The sequence below is a fragment of the Zonotrichia leucophrys genome, chromosome 12 (genome assembly GCF_028769735.1).
Source record: "Zonotrichia leucophrys gambelii isolate GWCS_2022_RI chromosome 12, RI_Zleu_2.0, whole genome shotgun sequence".
Taxonomy (NCBI): Eukaryota; Metazoa; Chordata; class Aves; order Passeriformes; family Passerellidae; genus Zonotrichia; species Zonotrichia leucophrys.
In genome coordinates this window covers 6,193,298-6,215,020 of record NC_088182.1, presented here as the reverse complement: position 1 = coordinate 6,215,020, position 21,723 = coordinate 6,193,298, and the positions used below count along the sequence as shown (strand labels likewise).

Genomic DNA, 21,723 nt, shown 5'->3' with positions numbered 1-21,723 from the left:
TCAGGGAAGCGGATTTGTAAACCTGAGGCTTTATTTGCGAACAAGTCCCCCTTCCGTACTGCATCCCCCTCTCATCTCCCCATGCAGCAGGAGCCGTGCAAGGTAATCATGGTTGCAACAGAAAGACAACTTAAAACAATCGAGACCCAGAAAGCAAACAAGCCGAACTCATGCTTTTTTTCCCTTCAAAGCAGACAAACAGACAGAAATAGTAGCTGAAAAGTGCTTACCGACTTTGGGCTCTTCTTTGGGACCGGCAGTCCTGAAAAATGGCAACAAGGGAAAAATAAACATTAGCATTAAGCGTTACCTTCCCTTAAAGAAAAAAAAACCATCCCTAGGTGTATGATCCGAAGGTAGCCATCTGCAGAGTTATGTCAGCTCTCGCTCTGGCACCGGAGTTAGCAGTCTGTTCATATCGAATCAAAGCCCGGCGAGAGGCAGAGCCAGCCAGAGCCGGGGAAGCGGCAGCGGGGGGAGAGCTCTCTCTGCATTAGCTATGCTGCCTTGTGCTGCAGAGAGAAACCCACAGCCCTCAGCGCTGCCCAAACCCAGCGCCTGCCTGGGCAGAATCTCAAATGCTCCCCTGGATTACAGCAGGTTTAGCTCACAATTAAGCCGGGGCTCTTTCCTCTTGACGCGATCGCCTCGGCGGTTCTGATCGGACCAATCGCGGCGGCGCAGGGGAAACAGGTTGATTTTTTAAAAAGTATTTCTCTAGGAATTGATTTTTTTTTTTTTTTTGAACGGAAAATGTGCGTTGGGTTTGAGCTGAGAGGTGTGGGCTGGGCAAAGGAAAACAAAAGCATGAGGAAGAATATGCTTTTCTCCCTACAATTATGAATGTTACTGAGAAAACACAGGTTTTCCTTCCTGTCCATCCTAAGTAGAAATCTTTGAGATTTTATCTGTAAGGTACAATTTCAGAGAGCTGTGGCTTGAGAACAGTGCCCTGACCCCTGGGGGGGATGCTAGGGAGCTTGGGGAAGCAGGGCTTACACAGATCGCAGGTGATGTAAAGGAACAAACACCGGGAGGGCACCAGGGAAGGTTTTTTCAAGGATAATTTTGCATTTTGAAGCAGCCTCTTACTCAGTCTGTGATGAGCAAGAGAACTCAAGTGATATTTCAATCAGCTACTTGTGCATAGAGCCTAGCTGCCAGCAGCAAAGGAGACACTTGCCTGGGGATTTACCTACAATGCAGGAAAAGCTCTTTCTTGGGGTCAAGACCTCCCTTTTCCCCTGCTGTTGGAAGACAGAGGAAACCCCCCCAATATTTTTTTTTCTCTGTGTGACACTCCAGAAACAAACATAAACCAAAACACAGATTACACTCCACATTAAGTGCTCAGTAATTCAGATGTTTGAAATCTGCTTTTGTCTTTAGGATGTGATTTATGTGGCATTTATGCCGCATTACGTTTTCTACTTTATGTATTTTGTTTATTCTAAACCCCATGCCCTCATATAACTTTTACACAGAGAATAAAACAAGCAGTGCCAGCGAATTACAAATCTGTCTAGGAAGATGCTTATTTTAAGGTAATTTGGGAAATGTTAGCACTGAATAGGGAAGATTCACAATTAAAAATGATAATCAGAGCTCTATTTGCTGCTACTCTCAGACTGGGATGCATACTGTAAGGAGTATTTTAAATGAAATATTTTCAAGCTTTTGAGGAATATCTGTGCTCTGCATGTCACTCTGATGCATTCCCAGCCAATAGCTGATACTCCTCCAGGCACTGATTGATTGAGGGACAATGAAACATCAAACTGTTTGAACTAAACAATCGAGACTGCAGCTTCATTTCTGCTGATAGGGACTGTGTTTGTATAATACCCTTAAAGAGGAAAACACTTCATAACATTCGTGGCAAATCACATTTTTAACAGGCATCATTTATCACAGAGATAAACAGACAGATAGAGATTCTCCTCTCTCTCTCCCTCATTCCACATGCATGCACACACGTTTACTCTCCCTTTCCAAGAGATGATCTTTCCTATTAAATCAATACATGGAACACATCCCCATGCACATACACACACCCTTAACAGACCAGCATGAGACAGAAAAGATCAGCAACATTTTAAATGTTCCCTCCAAAAAATAAAGCAGAAATGCAGGTGAGCTGCTGGGTCAAATTGTATCAGAATTCAGTCTATTGCATCAAAAGCTTAAATGTTAAAATTTAGTAAGTATGAACTACTGAACAAACCTTTCCTTCAAAGTTTGTCATTAATGTTGGCTGTTCCAACCCCAAAGAGATGGAAAACAGTTGAAAAATAAAGGAAAACACATCAAGGCTATTGTTTGGTTGGTCCTTCAGAGGCCAATGAATCTTACAATGTCACTGCTCTGTGCCAGACTTTGCTGCAGAACAAGCAATAATTTACTTCTTACCAAAATAAGTGACTCCAGAACACGTTAACAAATGTTGGTAGCTTTTCATGGGACAAGCTTATAGTCAGGGGAATAACCTGCCTGTACATTTTCCTGTGAAAATATTATTTATTCATCTAATTAGGGTCTCATTTTAGAACTCCAGTTCCTGGCACAGCAGGCCAAATGAGCAAATGATAAGCGTAATGGGGAGTTTTCACACTCAGATGATGGAATGGATACAGTATTTAACAGAGATGAACACCAAGTGCTTGAATAACCCCCAAATCCTGGGAGCTCCACCAGCAAGGAAATGCTGAGCTTTTCCAAAAAGCTTCTGGTGAAAACATTTCCCAAGCCTGTGAATTTGGCCTTAGGATTCCACTACCATGGAATTCCAGCACTGCTCATGCCATGCCTTGCTTGGAAGCTCATCCTCTTGGCTGCTCTGTTCTCTCCTGAAGCCTCACTGCAACTTTTTCAGAGGTAAATGGGCCAAGCATAGACTGAACACCCCATCTGCATCTTTTTTGTATTATCCTGCTTTTTGGTGGTTCTATAAACGGCTTCACATCCCTGGCTAGGAGAAGCCAGAATAGTAATATTTTATACTGACATTGCAACATAATTTCCCTGTGATCTGATACCTATAGGCATCTCTCACTAGTACCTGAAATGCACCTTCTAATTTTGGGTGGTTTTGGACATACAGATTAGAGAAGATGGAAGAGTCAAGCAATCACACAAGGCTGTTGTCACCACAGAGTTAACAATGTTTTAAAACAAATGAGCACATCTGGTAAACAATGTCAATATGACCTAAAACCCCTTGAATGGGCTCATTGTAGCTAAATGTGCCTAGAATTAAATTAATTAGAAAACACAAATTACTTCCCTCTAAATAACAATGTAATAAAGCAACTGCTTAATGAAAAATATCAGTGATCAGTGAGCAATCCACAAGAACAAAAAAAGGGATTGTAATCAAACTAAATTCACAGACCCATGAGCAAAGCAAGAAAGACTTCATACAAGGTTAGTCAAAAATGAGTCAGATGCAGGGATCTAAATTAAACTAATTATCACAGAGATTATTACATTTATCTTAACAAAACCCTTTCTCTTTTCTCCCCAGTACTCCCTAAAGCTCTGTGTACAGCTGGCTGCATCCATCTGCTCAACTACATTTTGTAACATAGGGGAAAAAACACAAATCATTAAGCAAGTTTTGTAGCATGACTTCAGCACTGTTAATGCCACTGCCCATGAGGAGCTATACTTCTGTTGCATGACACTGTGTTATGTTGTGAGTGATGTGACCTGTGAATTAAATCCATAATCCAGCTTATTTCATATTTATTTGTGTTAACTGTGCAGTCTTGAGTGGTAAAACTTTTGGGAAGCTGTAAGGTTGCTAACCCAATTTATGACGAGTTCATGGAAGAACACATGGGACAAAACTTGACCTCAAGTGTTGCTGTTTCTAACATGCAAATTTTAAAGGGACATTTTTTCCTCAACTCCTTTGTCTTTGAGCAACCTAAGTAACACAGGTAGACCACAAAACATGGCAAACTTTTGCTTTGTTGAGCATACACAGAATGCAATGTGTGACCACAAACCCACACCACAGCCTGGGCCTGCTTCTGGTGAGAGCTCAGAAGGCCACAAACACCCTAAAACTGTCCACCCTAAATGGACACCAGACACAACATGCCCTCTTCCACAGCCTCATGTTTTAGAGATTGTGGGTCAAAATTATCTGAAATTGAATGCTAAGGAAGACTTATCTCTGGGCACTACAGGACTCGTGCCGTCAGCCCATCCCAACAGCTTGGACATGTGGAGGCCATCTGCTGTGAATTCTTCACTTTTCACCACACACACACACAAATTATATATTTCAGTGGGATTTCAACTGAACTTGGAACAATCCAGTATTCTGCCCAACCCACCCACAGGACAAAGGCTCCTGGAATTGCTAAAAGCCAGTCTGGAGGCCTGACTATCATCTTATGTATGGTTTACAATGTCTACCTACTGCTCAACACTTTTCATTTTTGGGGAGGTTTTGCACATGAAAGAGAACAGCTGTTTCATATCTTCACTTCTCAGAGTTCCTTAACTCATCCAACACCTTGGATGGTCATTGTGGACCATCTATATCCAATAGCAAAACAAGCCATAGGTGAGTCTACGAGGAAAGGTCACACATGAGGTTTTGCCCTTATGTCACCTGCAGCCCAGAACGCACCAGTGCTGAAAATTAATTGGGGATGAAGGAAAACACAAGAAAATAAAGATTTCGGACTGTGTCCCAAGGTTAACATTTACAGAGAAAATGTTCCTGCCTGGAAAAAAAATAAAACCTTCAAGCTTTCTAAATAGCACTTACACCGTGCTGAATAAAAACCAAAGGCTGTATCAAAGAAAACAGACACTTTGAAAGATGAGATTTAGGTAAAGTATTGGAGTCAGGGGGTGCACAGCCATATACCTGGCATTGAGCATTGATCTGTGTGCAAAACAAGGAACTTTAAATAATTAAAGCTAATGGCCATTAATGCTGCTGGGGGGGCAGGGGACAGGAGATTGGTGGTGACAAAGCAATGCCCTTGGTTCCCTATGATGCATTGCCAAAGAATTTCGAATAAAGGACAAATACTATTTAAAAGAGTAGATGGAAGTTCATCTTTTCCAGACCAGAACAATCAGTAGCAAGAGAGGCAAGTCTGTGTAAGCATAAGGAGAAGAAAGGAAAAAATCAAGAAGCATAAGGAGAAGAAAAAAAAATCAAGAAGAAATCCCCTACCTGTCCCTGCCAAACTTTTCTGCTCGTCATCGTGATTTGCATAACAAGAGTGACACTGCACTAGCAAAAAAAAATTAGCTATGCAATATAAGCTTTAAGCAAGAGAATAATTTACACTGCAGTAATATAGCCCTGCCATAAATCAAGTTTGGTAACTACCAAATGCAGTGAAAAATGCTATATTTCTGATGCTAATGTGCAATGCTAATGCCAAGAAAGCAATGTTTTGAAGAGATCATCCTGGGCATTATTACCCCACTGTCACTGACGAAAAGCATAATGAGGCATAGAATATTATTGCCATTAAGAAGAATTTCAGTTCTAGATGCTCTAAAGATGCTAAATTTTATTAGCCTCAAATACTCATTTTTGGTTGGGATGCTGAACAATTCCCTGCCATTAAAGTCTCAGTCATATTTTCAGCATCTCAAATGAGAATTGATTTTAGAAGCAATAAAAAAAGATACAAGCTAATAAAATGCTATTTAATTACTATGAAAATATAAATTTAACTATGCAGTAATATATATATATATAAGATAATTCCAAGACAGTAAGGTAATAAAGAGATTGAGAATTAGTGTGACAATTACCCATCCAGCCTATGGTTGAAATCATGTCAGCAGTTCTTGTATTTTTATTTTGAAGCTCATTAAATAAAGTGCTTATCATAAAGCTCAAGCTGTCAGAGTCATATGCTTTGATGAAAACTTTGTTGATATTTAAACAAATATGTACATAGACGTTAAATTTCTGAAATCTCACGAATTTCAGAGGCTAAACACTAGAATTGGAAAGTAATTACAGACCCCCACATTCTTCTTACACAGATAAGGGGCTGTGGACACACAATATTATGTATCTATTTTTCATACACATAAGCATACATGTGTGGCTATCCATGAGGGAAACTTTCCTCTTCCAGGAGCCCACAAAATCTATCACTTACAAGCTTTATTTCTGGAAACCACTGCACAATTTTTGAGGCATGCTGCAGTTTTGAAGGTGCCCAGTCCCATAACTCCTGTCCCCAGCTGCCATGACCATGGAGGTGCCAAACCATATTTTGCTACAGTCACATCTGTATTTATCCTGCTCACTGAGAGTGTTTGTCTTCAGACTTAGCACAGCACTGCCACAAGGTGTAAATCCATGTGCTCAAATTGGGTGGCTTATGGCTGATTCTTGTGTCTCATATCTGGAGAGCAGCCTGTACAGAGGCTCCTGGCATTAGCTGGATGCTGCTATTAATATTTAACATCCCTTAATAATCAGCTAGCATTTACAGAATGCTCAGGCAGATTCAGACCTGGGCAGTGCACATACACATGGCATGCTAAAAAGCTCTACTAGAGGGCAATGGTTTTATGGATGCTTTGACAAAACATCACTTCATTAGTCTGAAAACAGTTTTCTATTAAAATAGATCACGACTTGATATACTTTCAAGGATGTAACCTGTACATCTCAGAAACTAACCCTGAAGGATGGAAAGAAAACTTCTGGGGACTGATATTTACCTGCACATCCCTCCCAGCTTCACCAGGTCCTGATCTGTCCCAGCTGGGTCACCTCCCTGAAGCTCAGCCTCCTCCACCAAGTCTCTCTGGCCTACAAGCCCTGCCAAATTCTTAAGCCAAACTTATGATGCACTGCAGGTCTTCTGGCTCTAAAGGCACAGCTTAACTGACTCTTAAAGCTGGTATAACCTAATTACTATCACCATCACAAGAATAAATCTATCTGACCGAGGCAAAAAACCCCATTAAAATAAATAAACATAAAATCCTAATGCAGAATGGGAAAAACATTTAAATTCAGAATGGAGAGACTTAGAGACATGCAAACAGATATTTAAAAGCAATCCATTTCAAAACAAAACCATTGACTACTCCATTACAAAGTCATCCTTCTTCCTCAGTTTTGCCCACCTGCTATTGCTTTTAATGACTCTCCAAATGTATTTAATTACAGTGATAAACAGAGACCTTTCTTGGATTTCTGACACCTCATTACTTCTGTTATGGCTGGTTATTATAATGCCAAATCAAGGCAGCAGCTACTGCACCTACCTGCAGTGTGGCTGATAAAAACTCATTATTTACTTGCACACCAAAATGTCACCCAGGCAGTATGTAAGGGTAGGAGGAAAAGAAAGTGGAACAAAACCCTCCTTGCTGCACACCTCCAAGTCTGCTCCGCTTCCTGCCGTGCAAATCCTGATGAAGATGTGGGAGGCACATCTCCAGCTAAATCTGCCTTATCTAATGCACAGTATTAGGTTCTGCTGTGCCACCTTGTGTTACATCACATCACATTTGATATAAAACAACACCGTGTGGGTTTGAGTTGCTCCACTAACACCACTTCAGCATTTAATACCAAAACCCAATCAACATAAGGTGAAAAAAAAAAAAAGCATGAACTTTCAAAACCTCAAGCTAAGGAGGAAAAAAAAACCTTTTAGAAAGAGTTTCAGAGCTCTAATCTTTCATTTGATAAGCAACCTGCTTTATTCTCATCTCAGAGCCTACTGCTTTCTGCAAGATAGGATGGTTCTGGCAATAAAACATCCTGATGAGGAGATTTCAGCCATGTTTTTTTCTTCCTGCATTCAGCAAATGCTTTGGTTTTCTTACTGATGCTCAAGCAGATCCAGATTCCCTGCCACAGAAAGGCAGCCATGCATGTAACGTGCACACCACCACTATTGTGCTGTCAGCACACCGAACTACACAAAACTGACATGATTTCCCTATTCCAAACATGTTAATTGTTCATCTCCTTAGTGATTAAAGCACAGCTTTCCCCTGGCCTTAAAGCACTCTTCATGAAATAGCAAAAGGCTTTAGAAGATTATATCAACCCTTGAAATAAATGCGAAATCTGTAACAAAATGCCAAATAATGAATCAGCAACTGTTCTATCCTATTTTACACTTTCAAGCAACTCTGGAGCTCAGATGACACATATATCTGGGGGACACAAGCTATAGCATAGATAGGCCATGCTGCCACAAAAAGGCAGGCTAGCTCATGTAAAGCTGATGCTGACCCAAAAAGCAGATTTCAAAGGAATCTCTTCATTTGCTTACTCATTTCTAGGAGAGAATCAGTGCAAATGGAGTTAATGATGGGTAGCTGAGGGGAAAACACTTGGGCCTCCAATGCCTAACAGATTAGTGTCAGCAATTCACATGTATCACACCAGCAATAGCTGGAAATTCTGCAGGCAATTAAAATGTTCATACCCCAGCAATGCTGAGTCTCCTTCATTATCAGAACTATAATATTATAAAGCTGCTTGTTTTGGAATCAAATGTTCATAGGACAATGTGCTTTGTTTGGAGCTCCTTGGCCTCCCATGGTTTAGGAAAGCCAGTTGGATATGATACTAAAGTTTGAAATAAATAAAAAAACAAAAAAACTTTAATGTGGTATTTTTATATCTGGAATTTTGGGAGCTTAAGGAAGGGTTTTTGCACACATGGGCTTTTTGATATTTGGGTTTGTCAATTACTATTTCAACTGGATGCCTTGTACTGAAAAACTCCAGCAGGACCTGGCAATGTTAATTCATTAGCTCCTGCAAATGCATTATTTATATGAATGTTAGGTACATACATTAAACTATCTGGTGTCTGAGCATGCTAACAACAATTACCCTTAGTGGCTGCAGCATTTCTAGGAGTGAAAAACCTGGGTGAAACCCTGCTGCCTCCTGGAGTCTAATGGGAGCTGTGCCATGGACTCCAGCACCACCAAAAACCTCCCCCTTTGTGATTTTGGTCAGCAAAATCATCCCAAACCTCACAAATTCAGATCATCAAAAACAAACTACTAATGTCACTAAGATTAACACCTGTAAAGCACTTTGAAGGAGAAAAAACACCACGTAATCCCAACATATTACATTATTTATCAGACGACCTGATTTTAAATGTTAAGTTCGGCTTATTTTTATCACAAAGAGAAAACAAGTTTCTGCTTGCTTGCTTTACAAAACCAATTACAGAGATCAGTGTATGGTGCTGCATAACAATACCCAGCATTGTCCCAAAAAGGCGTATCTAACACTCCCCAGTGCTGCAGGAAAATTAACTCACACACTGGATTGAAACACATGCACATAAGCAATTCTAATGAGGGGTAGGAACTTCAAACTTCTTATTAAAAATACCTAAGGTTATAATATTTCCTTTATTTCATCTTTTCCTGACTTCAACTGATTTTCCTACCTGCTCCTTGATATACTAGTGCCTAATCAGAATAAGGCTGTGAGAGAATAGCAAATGTTACATCAAACTTACTTTAAACATTTTTAAAAATCTGAACAGCTTCTTAGAACATAATTCCAGTCAACAGAGAGAAGAGAATAACAAAGAGTGACTTGGTGGTTTGGGAAAAAAAAAAAAAAGACTCAGCTACTCCAACTAAAGGTTCCCCCAGTCCTGCTGCTTTTCCCTGTACCTAAATTTTAACAATGCCTTTTTACCAGGATTTTCTGTTTTCAGAAAATGGCAAAAAGGCACAATACAAAACTTTTAAAATAATCTATTTTCTAACACAGTTTGTAAACCAGCTTCACTAATCTAATTGCTTTCTTGCCTGGCAAAGCTCTTTAAAAGAAACAGTAACAAAAATAAACAAGAGGAAACAACTGAAGACAGAATTTAAAATGCCATATGATATTCCAAGTTCAACCAGGAAACCCATAACTCTGGAATTATGAAATAATGACCCTGGAATACAAAGTAATGAACTTGAAAAAGAAATCTTGGCCTTACACCTGGACATCTATTTCTTCAAGCGTGCTGCAATTCTGATTTCCTAAATCAATCCTAAATAAACCCCAGTGAGGGGTGCCTATGAGCCTGGATGGTATTATTTGTACCAGAGTATCGGGTATTTTTCAGCATACAGCTGAAAATAACCTCTACTGAGTGACAAATTGAAAGATTCAACAAACAGGTTTGGTGGAAGATACCCGAGTGGAAGGTACTGGGAGCTGGTGGTCATAGACAGAAGGTAAGACAAGGAAAAAAGAGTTGATTTGAAAAGGGATTTTTAAATAGTTTAGAAGTCAACTAAGCACACCAGAGGGCAGAAAGGAATTAGACCTGCCCCTGTTCTGGGGGTCCAGGGAAGGAGCAGCCACAAGAAAACAAACCATGACGGTGGCAATGAACGACGCCTGGCAGCAGCAGCTCTGTGCTCGGCCAGATGGGCTCCAGGGAGCTCCTGGATAAAAACAGCACAAAGACCTCAGTGTAAACTCTGCTCCCTCTCTGCTGGGGCTGAAAACACTGCTGCAAATCGTGAACTTTCCTTCCTATTCCACAAGCTTTGGCACTGGCAAATGTGCTCTGTGGTAACCATCAGATGAGTCCCAGGTTATGACTTTTGTCCCCAATGCAGTTTGGACTCAGTCTCCCACTAATTCAGCAGCTGCTAAGACAGTTTGAAACTTTCTGGCAGCTCAATGCTGAAGTGGCATGACTTTCAACTCACTCTTCGCTGCAAGCCTAAAGGGTAAACAGCAATGAGTGGCTTGTTTAAAAGAGTTCAAGCCTGCACTGAATAGCTGATTGCAGCTCTAATTATACAGTGGTTTTACATCATTAGGGATAGCAAATGAAAAGGAGCTCTAATTCCACCACTTGTTTTTTTTTTTTTTAACCACTCAATGATCCACTTCCAGCTAAAGAAAGGAAGAGGAAACTTCATTTCCAGGTGGGAATTCCAGCAGGGGAAGGTCCATGCCTCTTAAACCCACTGACTTAAGGACCAAGTGAGCAGGACTACTGGAACAGACCTCTCCCCATTTCCACCAACCTCACAGCTTCCCACAAGCACCTTTCATTCTGTTGAACCATAAATAGGGAATTTACCATGGGCTTTACATGGAGGTAAGACTCAGGTAGCAGCTGATGGGCATTTAGACAAGTAGATGTTGCATTGATTCTTCTCCCATAAAACATATTTAGTTTTGACACTCTTGTGTATATCTATAAATCTATTTAGCATATAAATATTTTTTTTTTTTTTTAATCAGAAGATGTATTTCCATTCCCCAGTTTAATATGAGTTTGGCACTAGGGAAAGCAGTTAGAAATGGCACTGATCGGCACATGACATGTGAGTGACATTTCACCTGCGTGCCTTTACTTTGATCTGGACCAAAGTGGGAACACATCTTCCAGGGGATTATGTAGATCAGGCTAAGGTTTATGCTATTTTTGACCTTCCAGTGAATAAAGATGCAACTAAGCACCAACTGTGAGAGCTCTGAAGGTAAATTGTCTGTTCAGACCTGCATGAACACTCAGTGTAATTCTTGGAACTGAACACAAACTAAACACATATTTTGGTTAATCCGAAGACTAACCTAAAAAAAGAGGTAAAATAGGAAAAAAAAATCCTCTTTAATCAGGGGCAATTCACAAAGTATAAAATACATTAAAATTTTCTCTGAAACAAATATTAGATCTTAGTGATTCCAAAAAATACAGCACAGTAGTTTTGCAGAATAACTTGTTCTGACACAGCCCCCCACCTGTCCCAACACAGGCACAACTTCCAGAATAGAAGTCCCTTGGGAAGCAGGGAAATTATTGTGACAAAATGTTTCTTGTATTATGAATAGAGTCTGTGCAGAATGGAGAGGTATTTGAGAATTGCTTATTTCAGTTGATTACAGTGCATAGGCAAAGCTTCAATGACTAATGGATTTCAAGTGGCAAATAATATTACTTTGTTTCTTCGCTTTCAATTTTTTTTTTTTTTTGGCAGAAAGTACTTCATGTACTTGGTAGGTACAAGGTTAAAAGAACCTTTTCAGCTACAAACATTCAAAATAAAGTTGTACCTTTTACAGCCGCCTTAACAATAATTCTTTAAAATAACCAAGGTATGTAATCACAATTTCCAGTGCAGGGACAAAAACATGTGCTTAATTCTGCATTTTGTAGCAGCAGCAGTGGTTTACTTTCAGGTGCAGAGCTCTCAAATGGTGTTGCTGGGTTATCAAGCATCTCCTCTGCTGTTGCAGGCACCATGTCCTGTCCCCTTCAAACGTGCTCAGCTTCACCTTCAGGCAGTAAAGCCTTCACGCCTCCTCCAGTCTGACTTACAGGCTCTAATGGCTTGGCACCCCCTTCTCATTTCCAGTTTAAATTACTCTCAGCCAAACACACAGTTGTTCAGCTAGCTCCTTCATTTAAGTACCTTCTATCTCTCCTGCCTAATAGAGACAATAATTATTTTGTCCCCTCTGTCCCTTCATTTTGCTAAGCAAAAGCAGCTTTTCCAGTCAGCCCAATCAACCCTCTGCACCCTGGGGTGGGCTGAACTCTTTCTGAACCCCTCATATCAGGGGTTTTGAGTTTTATCCACATATAGGTGGATAAAATATGTGGATAGAGTAAAATATGTGGATAAAATATGGATAAAATATGTGGAAAGAGGAAAACAACAGCAATATGATTGATACTACAGAGGAGAGGAAGGAGAAGGAAATTAAAAAAAAATCAAACCAGAACACAGACAAGGTAAATTTTCTACAAGGCCTCTGGAAAGCAAATTGTCAGTGATCTGACTTGGTATTGAAGTATTTACCCCAATCCTGCAAACAATTTTAGATGACACCTGAGCATACAGAGGGGGCATTTCAGCTTCACCCCTCCTGAAATAATCAGGATTCATCATCCTTGTGCTCCTCACTCAGAGGCAGCAGCAGGATTTGCCCTCTCCCATAAGCCAGTGCATCAGCTGAACACACTTCACAGTAAATATTTCACAGGCTGCTCTCAGCAACTCTGCGTTTGCATTTTAACAATTAGACCTCCTTTTTGGGAGTGCACCAGCAGCTTGGAGCAGGCAGAGCTTTTCCTGTATACTGCACATCTCTTTCTGATATTTTTCTGCTTGATTAGTAATCACTTTGAACATCCTTTCAGCAGCTCTTGGATAAAAGCCTTGGCGTCGCAGGGATGCTTCCTGCACAGCGGGACTGAATGCAAGCTGGGCTGAAGGAAGGATCCTGACAGCAGCTGAGCACTTTCCTCACTGGACACCAGAGGGAGGAGGAGGAAAGGACAAGTGACAGAGAAGCTGAAGAACAGCTTCAAGAGCCCTGAAGGAGCTTATCAGACACCCGAGCCAAATACATTTCTGCAATCGCACCAAAATAAAGAGCGGCGCCTTGTCTGGGGATGGTGCTGCTGAGAGAGACTTGGCAGGGGCAACACGAGGTGAGGTTACAGGGAAAGGACCTGAGTGCAGCAGCTCTGAGTGCCAGGTGGATTTCAGCCAGTTCCCCCTTTGTTTTTTAAAATAGTTTAGGTTGTAAAGGACCTTAAAGATCATCAAGTTCCAGCTGCCCTGCTGGGTACAGGGTGTCCAAATCCCACCCAGCCTGGCCTTGGACACTCCCAGGGATGGGACAGCCACAGCTGCTCTGGGCACCCTATGCCAGGGCCTCAGCACCCCCACAGGGAACAGCTTCTTCCCAATATCCAATCTAAACCTACCTACTTTCAGTTTAAAGCCATTTCCCTGTCCTGTGAAAAGCTCCTGTGAAAAGTCATTCTCCAGCCACCTTGTAGGCCCCTTTATGTCCTAGGAGGTGAACCTTGTAGGCCCCTTCATGTCCTGGGAGGTGCTGTAAGGTTTCCCTGAAGCTTTCTCTTTCCTTGTTGAGCAGCCCCAGCTCTCAGCCTGCACTCACAGCAGAGCTACTCATGCCCTCATCCCTCTGATCATCTTGGTGGCCTCCTCTGGGCTGGTCCCACAGGTGCAGGAGGTCCCAGTGCTGGCCCCCAGCTGGATGCAGTGCTACAGGTGGGGTGGAGCAGAGGGGCAGGGTCCCCCTCTCACCTGCAGCCCAGGTGATGGATGGATTTCTGGGCTCTGAGTGCACATGGCTGGGGCATGTCCAGCCTCTCACCCCCCAACATCAGAAGTCTTAAACAAACCTGACAGGTTTTGGGTCTGAGGCTTCTACTGTGCATACTCTGCTCGGCTTCTCTGCCATAGCTTGAGCGCCTTTTGGTCCAGCTTGCCTCTGGATGTCAAGAGAACCTTGTTTCAAAAAATAACTGTGGACCAGGGTCACCAGGATCTCCAAGTTCTGTACCACAAGAGCATGAAATTCAAAACTGCAAGTGCTCTGTGCTGAGATACAAATGTGAGGACCTTGAGGGAGGGAGGGAGGCAGTTCAAGGAGAATGACATGGCACCTTATCTAGGAAGGTGATAGCAAATGTGGTTAGTATCTTGATTAAATTTAAAAAAATAAAAAAAAGATTCAACATGATTATCAGGGAACTATTTACTATTTTATTAAAACTAGGCTTTTATTTCCTCATCAAAACTTTTCATTATGCCTTCAAGGCTTTAGGAGGATTATTAAATGTCAGGCACAATTCAAATAATTAATATATGGTGTTACCAGATATATATGCACTCTCCAGGAGGATTAATAATAGCTGCTATTTTTCTTCCAACCATATTTTCTCCATAATACATATATTAATCATGAGAATCGAGTGCATTTTAAAAATCTCTCTAGTACTGAAAGTCTTCAAGGAACTCACACTTTGAAAATTGAAGAATTCTTAATACATTCTGTTCTCTACATTCTAATTTACTATCAAAATACAAAAATACAGTAAGCACTTGGAAAGAAAAGAGTATAGGAAAGGCAGTGCTTTCTCCAGAGCTGCTATTAACTGCAGAATCAATGTATTCAACGCCTTGAAATAAGTCTTGGAAAACAACAAACCAGACTTGTGAATTCAGGAAACAACTTGTCCCTTGTTAAAATGGACTGGCTTTTGGTGTTTACTGCAATCAAAACACTTTAGAACAGTCAGCAGGGAAGTACTTTTATAGCACACACTCCCCTCTGGCTGTGCTCAGCACCTACCTGTCCCTTTAACTCTGCCTCTGCAGGGAGGTCATTCCTGCTGTCCACAGGGCACCCATGTGTGGTCTGTCCATAAAAACCTGCATGGGACAGGGAGCACAGTGGGGACAGCCCTTTGTCCCTCTGAGAGCCCCAGTGCCAGGCAGGGAGGGAGAGCTGACCCCTCTGCTCTTGATTTTGCACTCCACACCCAACCTGGACTTTCCTGTGAGCTTGACCCTACCCCAGCAATCTCAATCCATAGGTTAAAGGGGTGCTGCCTCAGGTTACTTTACACTTACTATATGCAGGGAAAGAGCTCCTGTGCATGGATTGACCACTGATAGGTTACTTGCCAGCCATTCTCCATGTAGGCTGCCTGTGGGATGGGTTTTGTACCTGCTGGTGGCCTCAGCAGTGCTACCAAAAAATGAGCTCAGCTCCCAATGGCACAGCAAACAAATGGGCAGAAGTCACACTGCAATTGCTTACAACTTGGAGAAATTTAAATTCTCTTCTAGGCTCCCAAATGTATCCCAGGTATAATCCTTCCCAATGAAGAGTCATTAAGTATCTGATTTTGAACACTGCAAATTGCAGAACATATTACCAGCCTTTTCCATATCTCAGAATAGCTCAAGGAATGTCTGTGTTCTATTTAAAACACTCAGGTTTTCTGAGCATGAGACCAGGGTTTGTTATGTAAGCAAAGGTGTAACCACACCACCCTCCTGCCCCTTACCAGCTCTGTGTGCATGTGGGAACCTGAGCATCCCCCACAGTGCACCAACACACAATAAATAATTTTAACCACCTATGTGACCTGACAACTGCCAACTTGGGGCAGTTCCTACATCTCAGGAAAAATAAAAAAATCTACAGAGAAGCTTAGGAGAGCACATCTTTCGTGACATGCATTTTTTCCTTTTTCTAATTTCAAGAAGAGGTGTTTCAAAGCAGTTTTGAAGCCTTACCTCCTCGCTGCACCAGCAACGTGACTTCGCTTCCCTTAGGACATTCAATCAGCATATCCACCACCTGGTTGTGAGTGAGGCTCTGCACATTCTTCTTGTTCACTTCCACTATGAGGTCTCCCTCCTTCAGGCCGCGGCACCGCGGGCTGTCCACAATCTGTTTCACTCTTTGGCCTCCCCCACCGGGGCTGTCTGCTATAGTAAACCCAAAGCCCATGGGCCCCTTCACTATGTGCACAGTTATGAGTTCAGGCTGCGTGGCTATGGAGGATGCCAAGGACACCGTGTCGTTGGGGTAGCCGTGGGGTCCATTGGAGGAGACCTCGGCCGGGCTGCTGGGCCTGGCCTCCTTTGTGCCGTTCACTTTCCCTGTTTTGCTGCTGTGGCTGGCCGGGGAGTCGTAGTTCTCCTGCCCGTTCACAATGATGGGCTCTTTGTCCAAAATCGCCACGGACGTGACCAGGCTGGTGTTGGGGTCGTCGGGGTCGAAGGGCAGGGGGTAGCCCCGGCACAGCTCCAGGTCCACGCTGGCTCCGATGGGGATGGACTGGAAGATTTTCACCACCTGGGCGTGAGTGTGCCCCAGCACACAGGTGTCGTTCACGCTGACTATGACGTCCCCTGCAGCGGACACAGACAGACAGACAAGGAAATACATTTTGTGCACTGCAGGATAGTGAGGGCTACAGCCTGAGAGCAGACCTGCAGCATCCACAGGGTTAGAGGGCTACAGCCTGAGAGCAGATCTGTAGCACCCACAGGTACCACTCACAGTCAACAGCAACATTTCAGCACAAGAAAAAGGAGCAGTATTGTAAATTCACAGCAAGCTCTATGGCAGGGAAGAACGATGCATCTGACTCCATGCTGTCACAAGGCTAATTTATTACTTCATTATACTATATTATATTAAAGAATACTATACTATACTAAAGAATACAGAAAAGATACTCAATGTTAAAAAGATAATAATCAAAACTCATGACTCTTTCCAGATCTGACACAGCTTGACCCCTATTACCCAATGAGTGAAAACTACTCACACCAGAATCCAATGAAACAATCACCTGTGGGTACACAATCTCCAAACACATTCCACATGAGCACAAGACAGGAGAAGCAAATGGGATAAGAATTGTTTTTCTTTTCTCTGAGGTCTCTCTCTGCCTTTCAGCTTCTCAGGAGGAAAACCCTGGGTGAAGGAATCATATTCAGAGAATGTGAATGCCACAGAGTGGTGATACTTGGGTGAGCAAAAACTCAGTGGATTCATGGCATAAAGCCTTTATGTACATAAGTGTTTTTGGAAGTGAAAATGGAATTGGCTCATGCAAAAAATTAATAAATTTAAATGCTGGTATATGGGCCGTTTCACAGCTATTTTGAAGTCCAGCTCTCACTGTTACACGTTGACATATGATAGAAACAGAATTGAGAGCACATGGGAGCTGTAACAGAAGGCTCTCAAATACCAACTGCTCAGACACAGTGAGTGCCACATGTCATGTCTCATACTTCAGCCTGAAATCCAGATATTGATAAAGTTATGAGTCATTTTATTAACACTGAGGCTGCAAAATAGGGACACCAAGTGCTGTGATGCTTCAGCTGAAAGTGAGGAGTTTTGACCTCAGACAAAGCCTAAGAGGATTTCATAGAATCAAGGTGGAAAAATACCTCTAAGATCATTGAGTCAAACCATTAACCCAGCAACACTGTGCTCATCACTAAACCATATTTCATATTTTGCAACTAAATTGTGATGGACCTGATCTCCGGCAAAATGAATTTGCCCTTGGTGCCTCCACACAGGGAAATTGCAGATTAGCCCACTGCTCTGCCCATTCCTTGGGAGTAGCTTTGGAAAGAGGCAAGCAGCATGGCAGAGACACAAACACAAGGTGGTGCAGCCCTACAAAAATCCATCACCCACAGCAGGGAGCAGGAACCCACAGCCTGATGTGGAGCCCCACAACTGCTGGCTCCTCTGCTCAGATCAGTGTGGGGAGAGCAGGAGCTGGCAGTGTCCCAGCTGGGTATTTTGACACTGAGATGGAATTCCAATACATGAAATGTCCTTTTCCAAGATTCTGGATATATTCTTCAATGAATCTCACTTCCTTACTTGCTGATAGGAAAGCTGAATGCCTTTCCCCAAGAAAGGCATGAAGACTGCAGTCCTTTATGGCCATCACCTCAAACCAGCTGCAAAAACACAAACCAAAGTGGTAGTGATGATTTTGATATAAAGCATCAGTACCTGTTTCCATTTTGCCATCCAACGCTGCAGGACCATCAAGCACCAAACTTTTGATTTGGAGGAATTCATCTGGCTCATCTCCTCCAACGACGGTGAAGCCAAAGCCCCTGCTGCTCTTCCTTAGCTTGGTGTGGATGAACTTCCCTTTCAACTCAGAAGGGTTTCGTGTAAAAAAAGGTTTTCCTGTGTAGGAAATTTGGAAAAAAAATCTATAAGCAGGCAGGCAAGAATGTTTGATCTCTTTTTCCTCTGCTCCTCCCCACTGCAAGGAGTCCATGGACAAACACAGCCGCGTGCAGGGACAGGACTGCACTTCACTCCTGCAGCCTCTCATCTCATCTCATCACACTCAGCCTGTCTCCCTGGGTCCAGGCAGGCAGTAAAAGATGTGAAGAAAACCCCAGTACCTTGCACTTTGTTAGCTGTGGTCATGCTCACGAAAGCCCCAAGGCTACAAAAGGGAAAACATGCTTCTTTAAAGAATGGAATGTATTAAAGCTAGGGATGCTGGGCTGGATGTGTGTCTCATCTCTGTCCTGAGGTGCTTGTATCCATCCTGGGAATGATGGGGCAGGGTTAGGGGGCCTTCTACAGGAGTCTGCAGTGGGAGTTTCTGCAGAAAAGCATCATTATGTTCTTCACCACTTGACTTTCTCCCAACCCACTGAGCAAAAAGCAAGTTCTGAGCTCTGATAAGACACTGATACCCTTTAGCATAACCCCCAGCCCCACCATTGCTACTGCCCTATGACCTCCACTGGAGAAAAGGGGAGGACGCTGATGTTGTTCTTCAGACACTGTTTGAAGTCTTTTCCCTTTCTGCTCCTTGCCTGTTGTGGATGAAACACTGCTGGCGTGAAGTTTGAATCAAAGAGCAGCCCAGGACCAGAGCAGTTGTGCTGGAGGGCTGGGAATGCTCTCTGGGAGCACAGTTCAGAGGGAAAGAGGCGCCCCACGGACCAAAGCACATCCTTGCAAAGCATTTTGCACAGGCTCAGCAAAGGGATCAGGGCTGTTGCACTTCACAGTGCCAGCACTAAACACCTTTGCACTTTTAATTGTTTTTAACGCTTAGCCTGTGCCACTAAGCCCTCTGGTGACAACTCTGGGATCAGCAGTGGGTATCACAGCTAGCAGGCCTGGCTCTCTTTCAAACACCTCAGCAGCATTGCTGTGGGCCTCTGCTCAGAGAGGAGACCTCAGGGGAGAGCGAGGGGATTTGAGATTTGTAAGCCTTTGACTGGGAGGAACAAATGTATATTTGAAGATTATTCATGAGGAGGCAGTGTGAAGACTTGTAGTTTTCTGCCTTTGAAGGGTGGCAGAGGAACATGGAAATCCTGCACATCGTGGGCAGATGGTCTGCTCAGACCCCAGCCTGCAAAAAAGCCCTGACTATCAAAGGGCAGCCCAGAGTCCCAGGTAACACTCACAGCTGAGGGGCAGAGTGCAGCATGGCTCATTTCTGGTTCAAAGACAAGCAGAACAAGCAGAGCTTGCTGGTGTCTGCCCACAGACACAGGCTGAGCTTGCCCTGCAGCAGCAGGACAGCAGCACCACAGGCTACATCCCACCTACAGAACTCACATTTGAAGTGAGTCTATCTACAAAACCCAGACTGTGAGAGTGCTGCCAGGGGCACAGGGAGGGCTCCTTGTGCCCACGTCCCTGCCAGCAGCGCCATCAGAGGGAGAGATGGAAACCTCCAGGCATGGAAACTGCTGCAAATGGGGAGAGAGAGAAGAAGGAGCAGCAGTGAGAAAGGAAAAGGAAGGAATGAAAGAGGAAAGGAGTCATCAGCAGATATCAGGGCATGTCACTCAGAGTGGTGCTGAGACAGGTTAATGCCCTGCTCTAACACTGCTGCACAGTTTTGGTGGCTGGGTTGTTGGGTGATGTTGAGCTCCCAACATCAGCCCTGTGTGACAGCTCCTTTGCATTGCCATGTGTGGATGCCTGGGCAGCCCTTGCTTCAGCCTGACTGTGGGAAAGGCAAAGGTGGCATCCACAGAGGCCTCCAGGAGGAAGATCAGCATTTCTGGGGCACTCTGATGACTTCTCTACACTCAGGTGCCTGCTGGTCAGGGTGCCAGCCTCAGATCTCCCATGGTTTTTCCTTGCTACCAGGTTGGATTTCTCTAATGTACTCTAATACCCCTTAGAATTGTGCTGGGGGATTTGGGTGCTGTGAAATCCCATGTCTGTTTTGGAAAGGCTGATCTGCTTCCTCCTGCTGCAGAGAGCATTTCCTGGCTTTTCCTGGCAGAAAAGGCTGACAGGGACAGCAGCACTCCTGTCAGATTTGCCTTCAGAGACCATGGGAGAACTTCCCAGCTCTGTCAGGAAGGCGCATTCCAGCCAGATTCCCTCTCACCTTCCCCAGGCTCTGGCTCCTGCAGACCAGGGCAATGCTACTCACCTGCTATGCAATTCAGATGTAGTCAAAACTAAGCCTACTTACAACCACTTGTAACCAGAGAGCACTTTACTGCCACAGGTACAAGTGGAACTCCCTGCCTTTGCTGGTGACCTGACCTGGCAATGCTTCAGCTCATGCTGCAAATTCAGGAATGATTCATGTCCTGTCCGGTGAGTTATTTAAGGCAAACAACTGGTCTGTAACCACTGACACAATAAATAAGGCTGTAATAGCCCAGAGCACCTGTACATAAGTACAACTTCTGAGTAAGTCCACTGTGTTTGAAAACTTGGAAGAATAGCCACAATCCTCTTTTTGATGTGTGCACCAAATCTCATTCACCTCTTGCGCTCAGCAACAAATGCAGTCTTGGAATAAACTAGCCTCAAAATCTGGGAATTCAGGTAAGTAGGCACAGGGCCTGGTGTGTCACCAGTCATGGAAATATTGCCCTTGTGGTGGCTGAGGGAATTCTCAGGAATAAAAACCTTGTTGCTCTTTTACAACGGGTTTAACAAGGCTGTTACCTTGTACTGGTGCTTCCCGAGCTGCCTCTTGGTTGTTTGAAACATGGTTTGGAGCAGCAGGTGGAGGGAGAGATGGACACTCCTCTGTCCATTCTGGAGAGGGCAGAGAGGGAAATGTTACTGGTTTCACAACAGCACCAGGAGCTGCTGCACACATTGGGAGCGTGGGGCTCAAGCAGAGGAGAGGTGAGAAGCATGGCAAGAGAGGAAACAGAGTCACAGACAGAGGGAATACAATGAATGGGATGTTCAAAAACCAGCTCTGAAGGATCTCTATATCCAGGTCAACTGAGCCATCTGCTGGGACATCCTATCTCACACTGAAACTTGGGATGTGATTTGCATCTCAGTGGACTTGACATGAAATTGAAATCACAGCATGTAAGTACTTCTGCTTACATGCCATGATGTGCCACTCATGGCATCTAAGTAGAAGA

General features: G+C 43.4%; 1 protein-coding gene across 30 annotated transcripts in view; it reads right to left on the bottom strand.

Annotated features, from left to right (window-relative positions):
* The window catches only part of MAGI1 (membrane associated guanylate kinase, WW and PDZ domain containing 1), a 328,676-nt gene that overhangs the window by 36,893 nt on the left and 270,060 nt on the right, over nucleotides 1-21,723 (bottom strand). For 24 of the 30 annotated variants that reach the window (XM_064724276.1, XM_064724283.1, XM_064724297.1 and 21 more), the window contains 4 exons: nucleotides 21,287-21,379; nucleotides 18,341-18,523; nucleotides 16,081-16,701; nucleotides 231-262 (listed from right to left, as the gene is read on the bottom strand). In XM_064724276.1, coding sequence (XP_064580346.1) covers nucleotides 231-262; nucleotides 16,081-16,701; nucleotides 18,341-18,523; nucleotides 21,287-21,379 — 929 coding nt within the window. The remainder of the gene's footprint in view (nucleotides 1-230; nucleotides 263-16,080; nucleotides 16,702-18,340; nucleotides 18,524-21,286; nucleotides 21,380-21,723) is intronic. The other 6 variants (XM_064724288.1, XM_064724286.1, XM_064724285.1 and 3 more) reach the window with 1 other exon arrangement.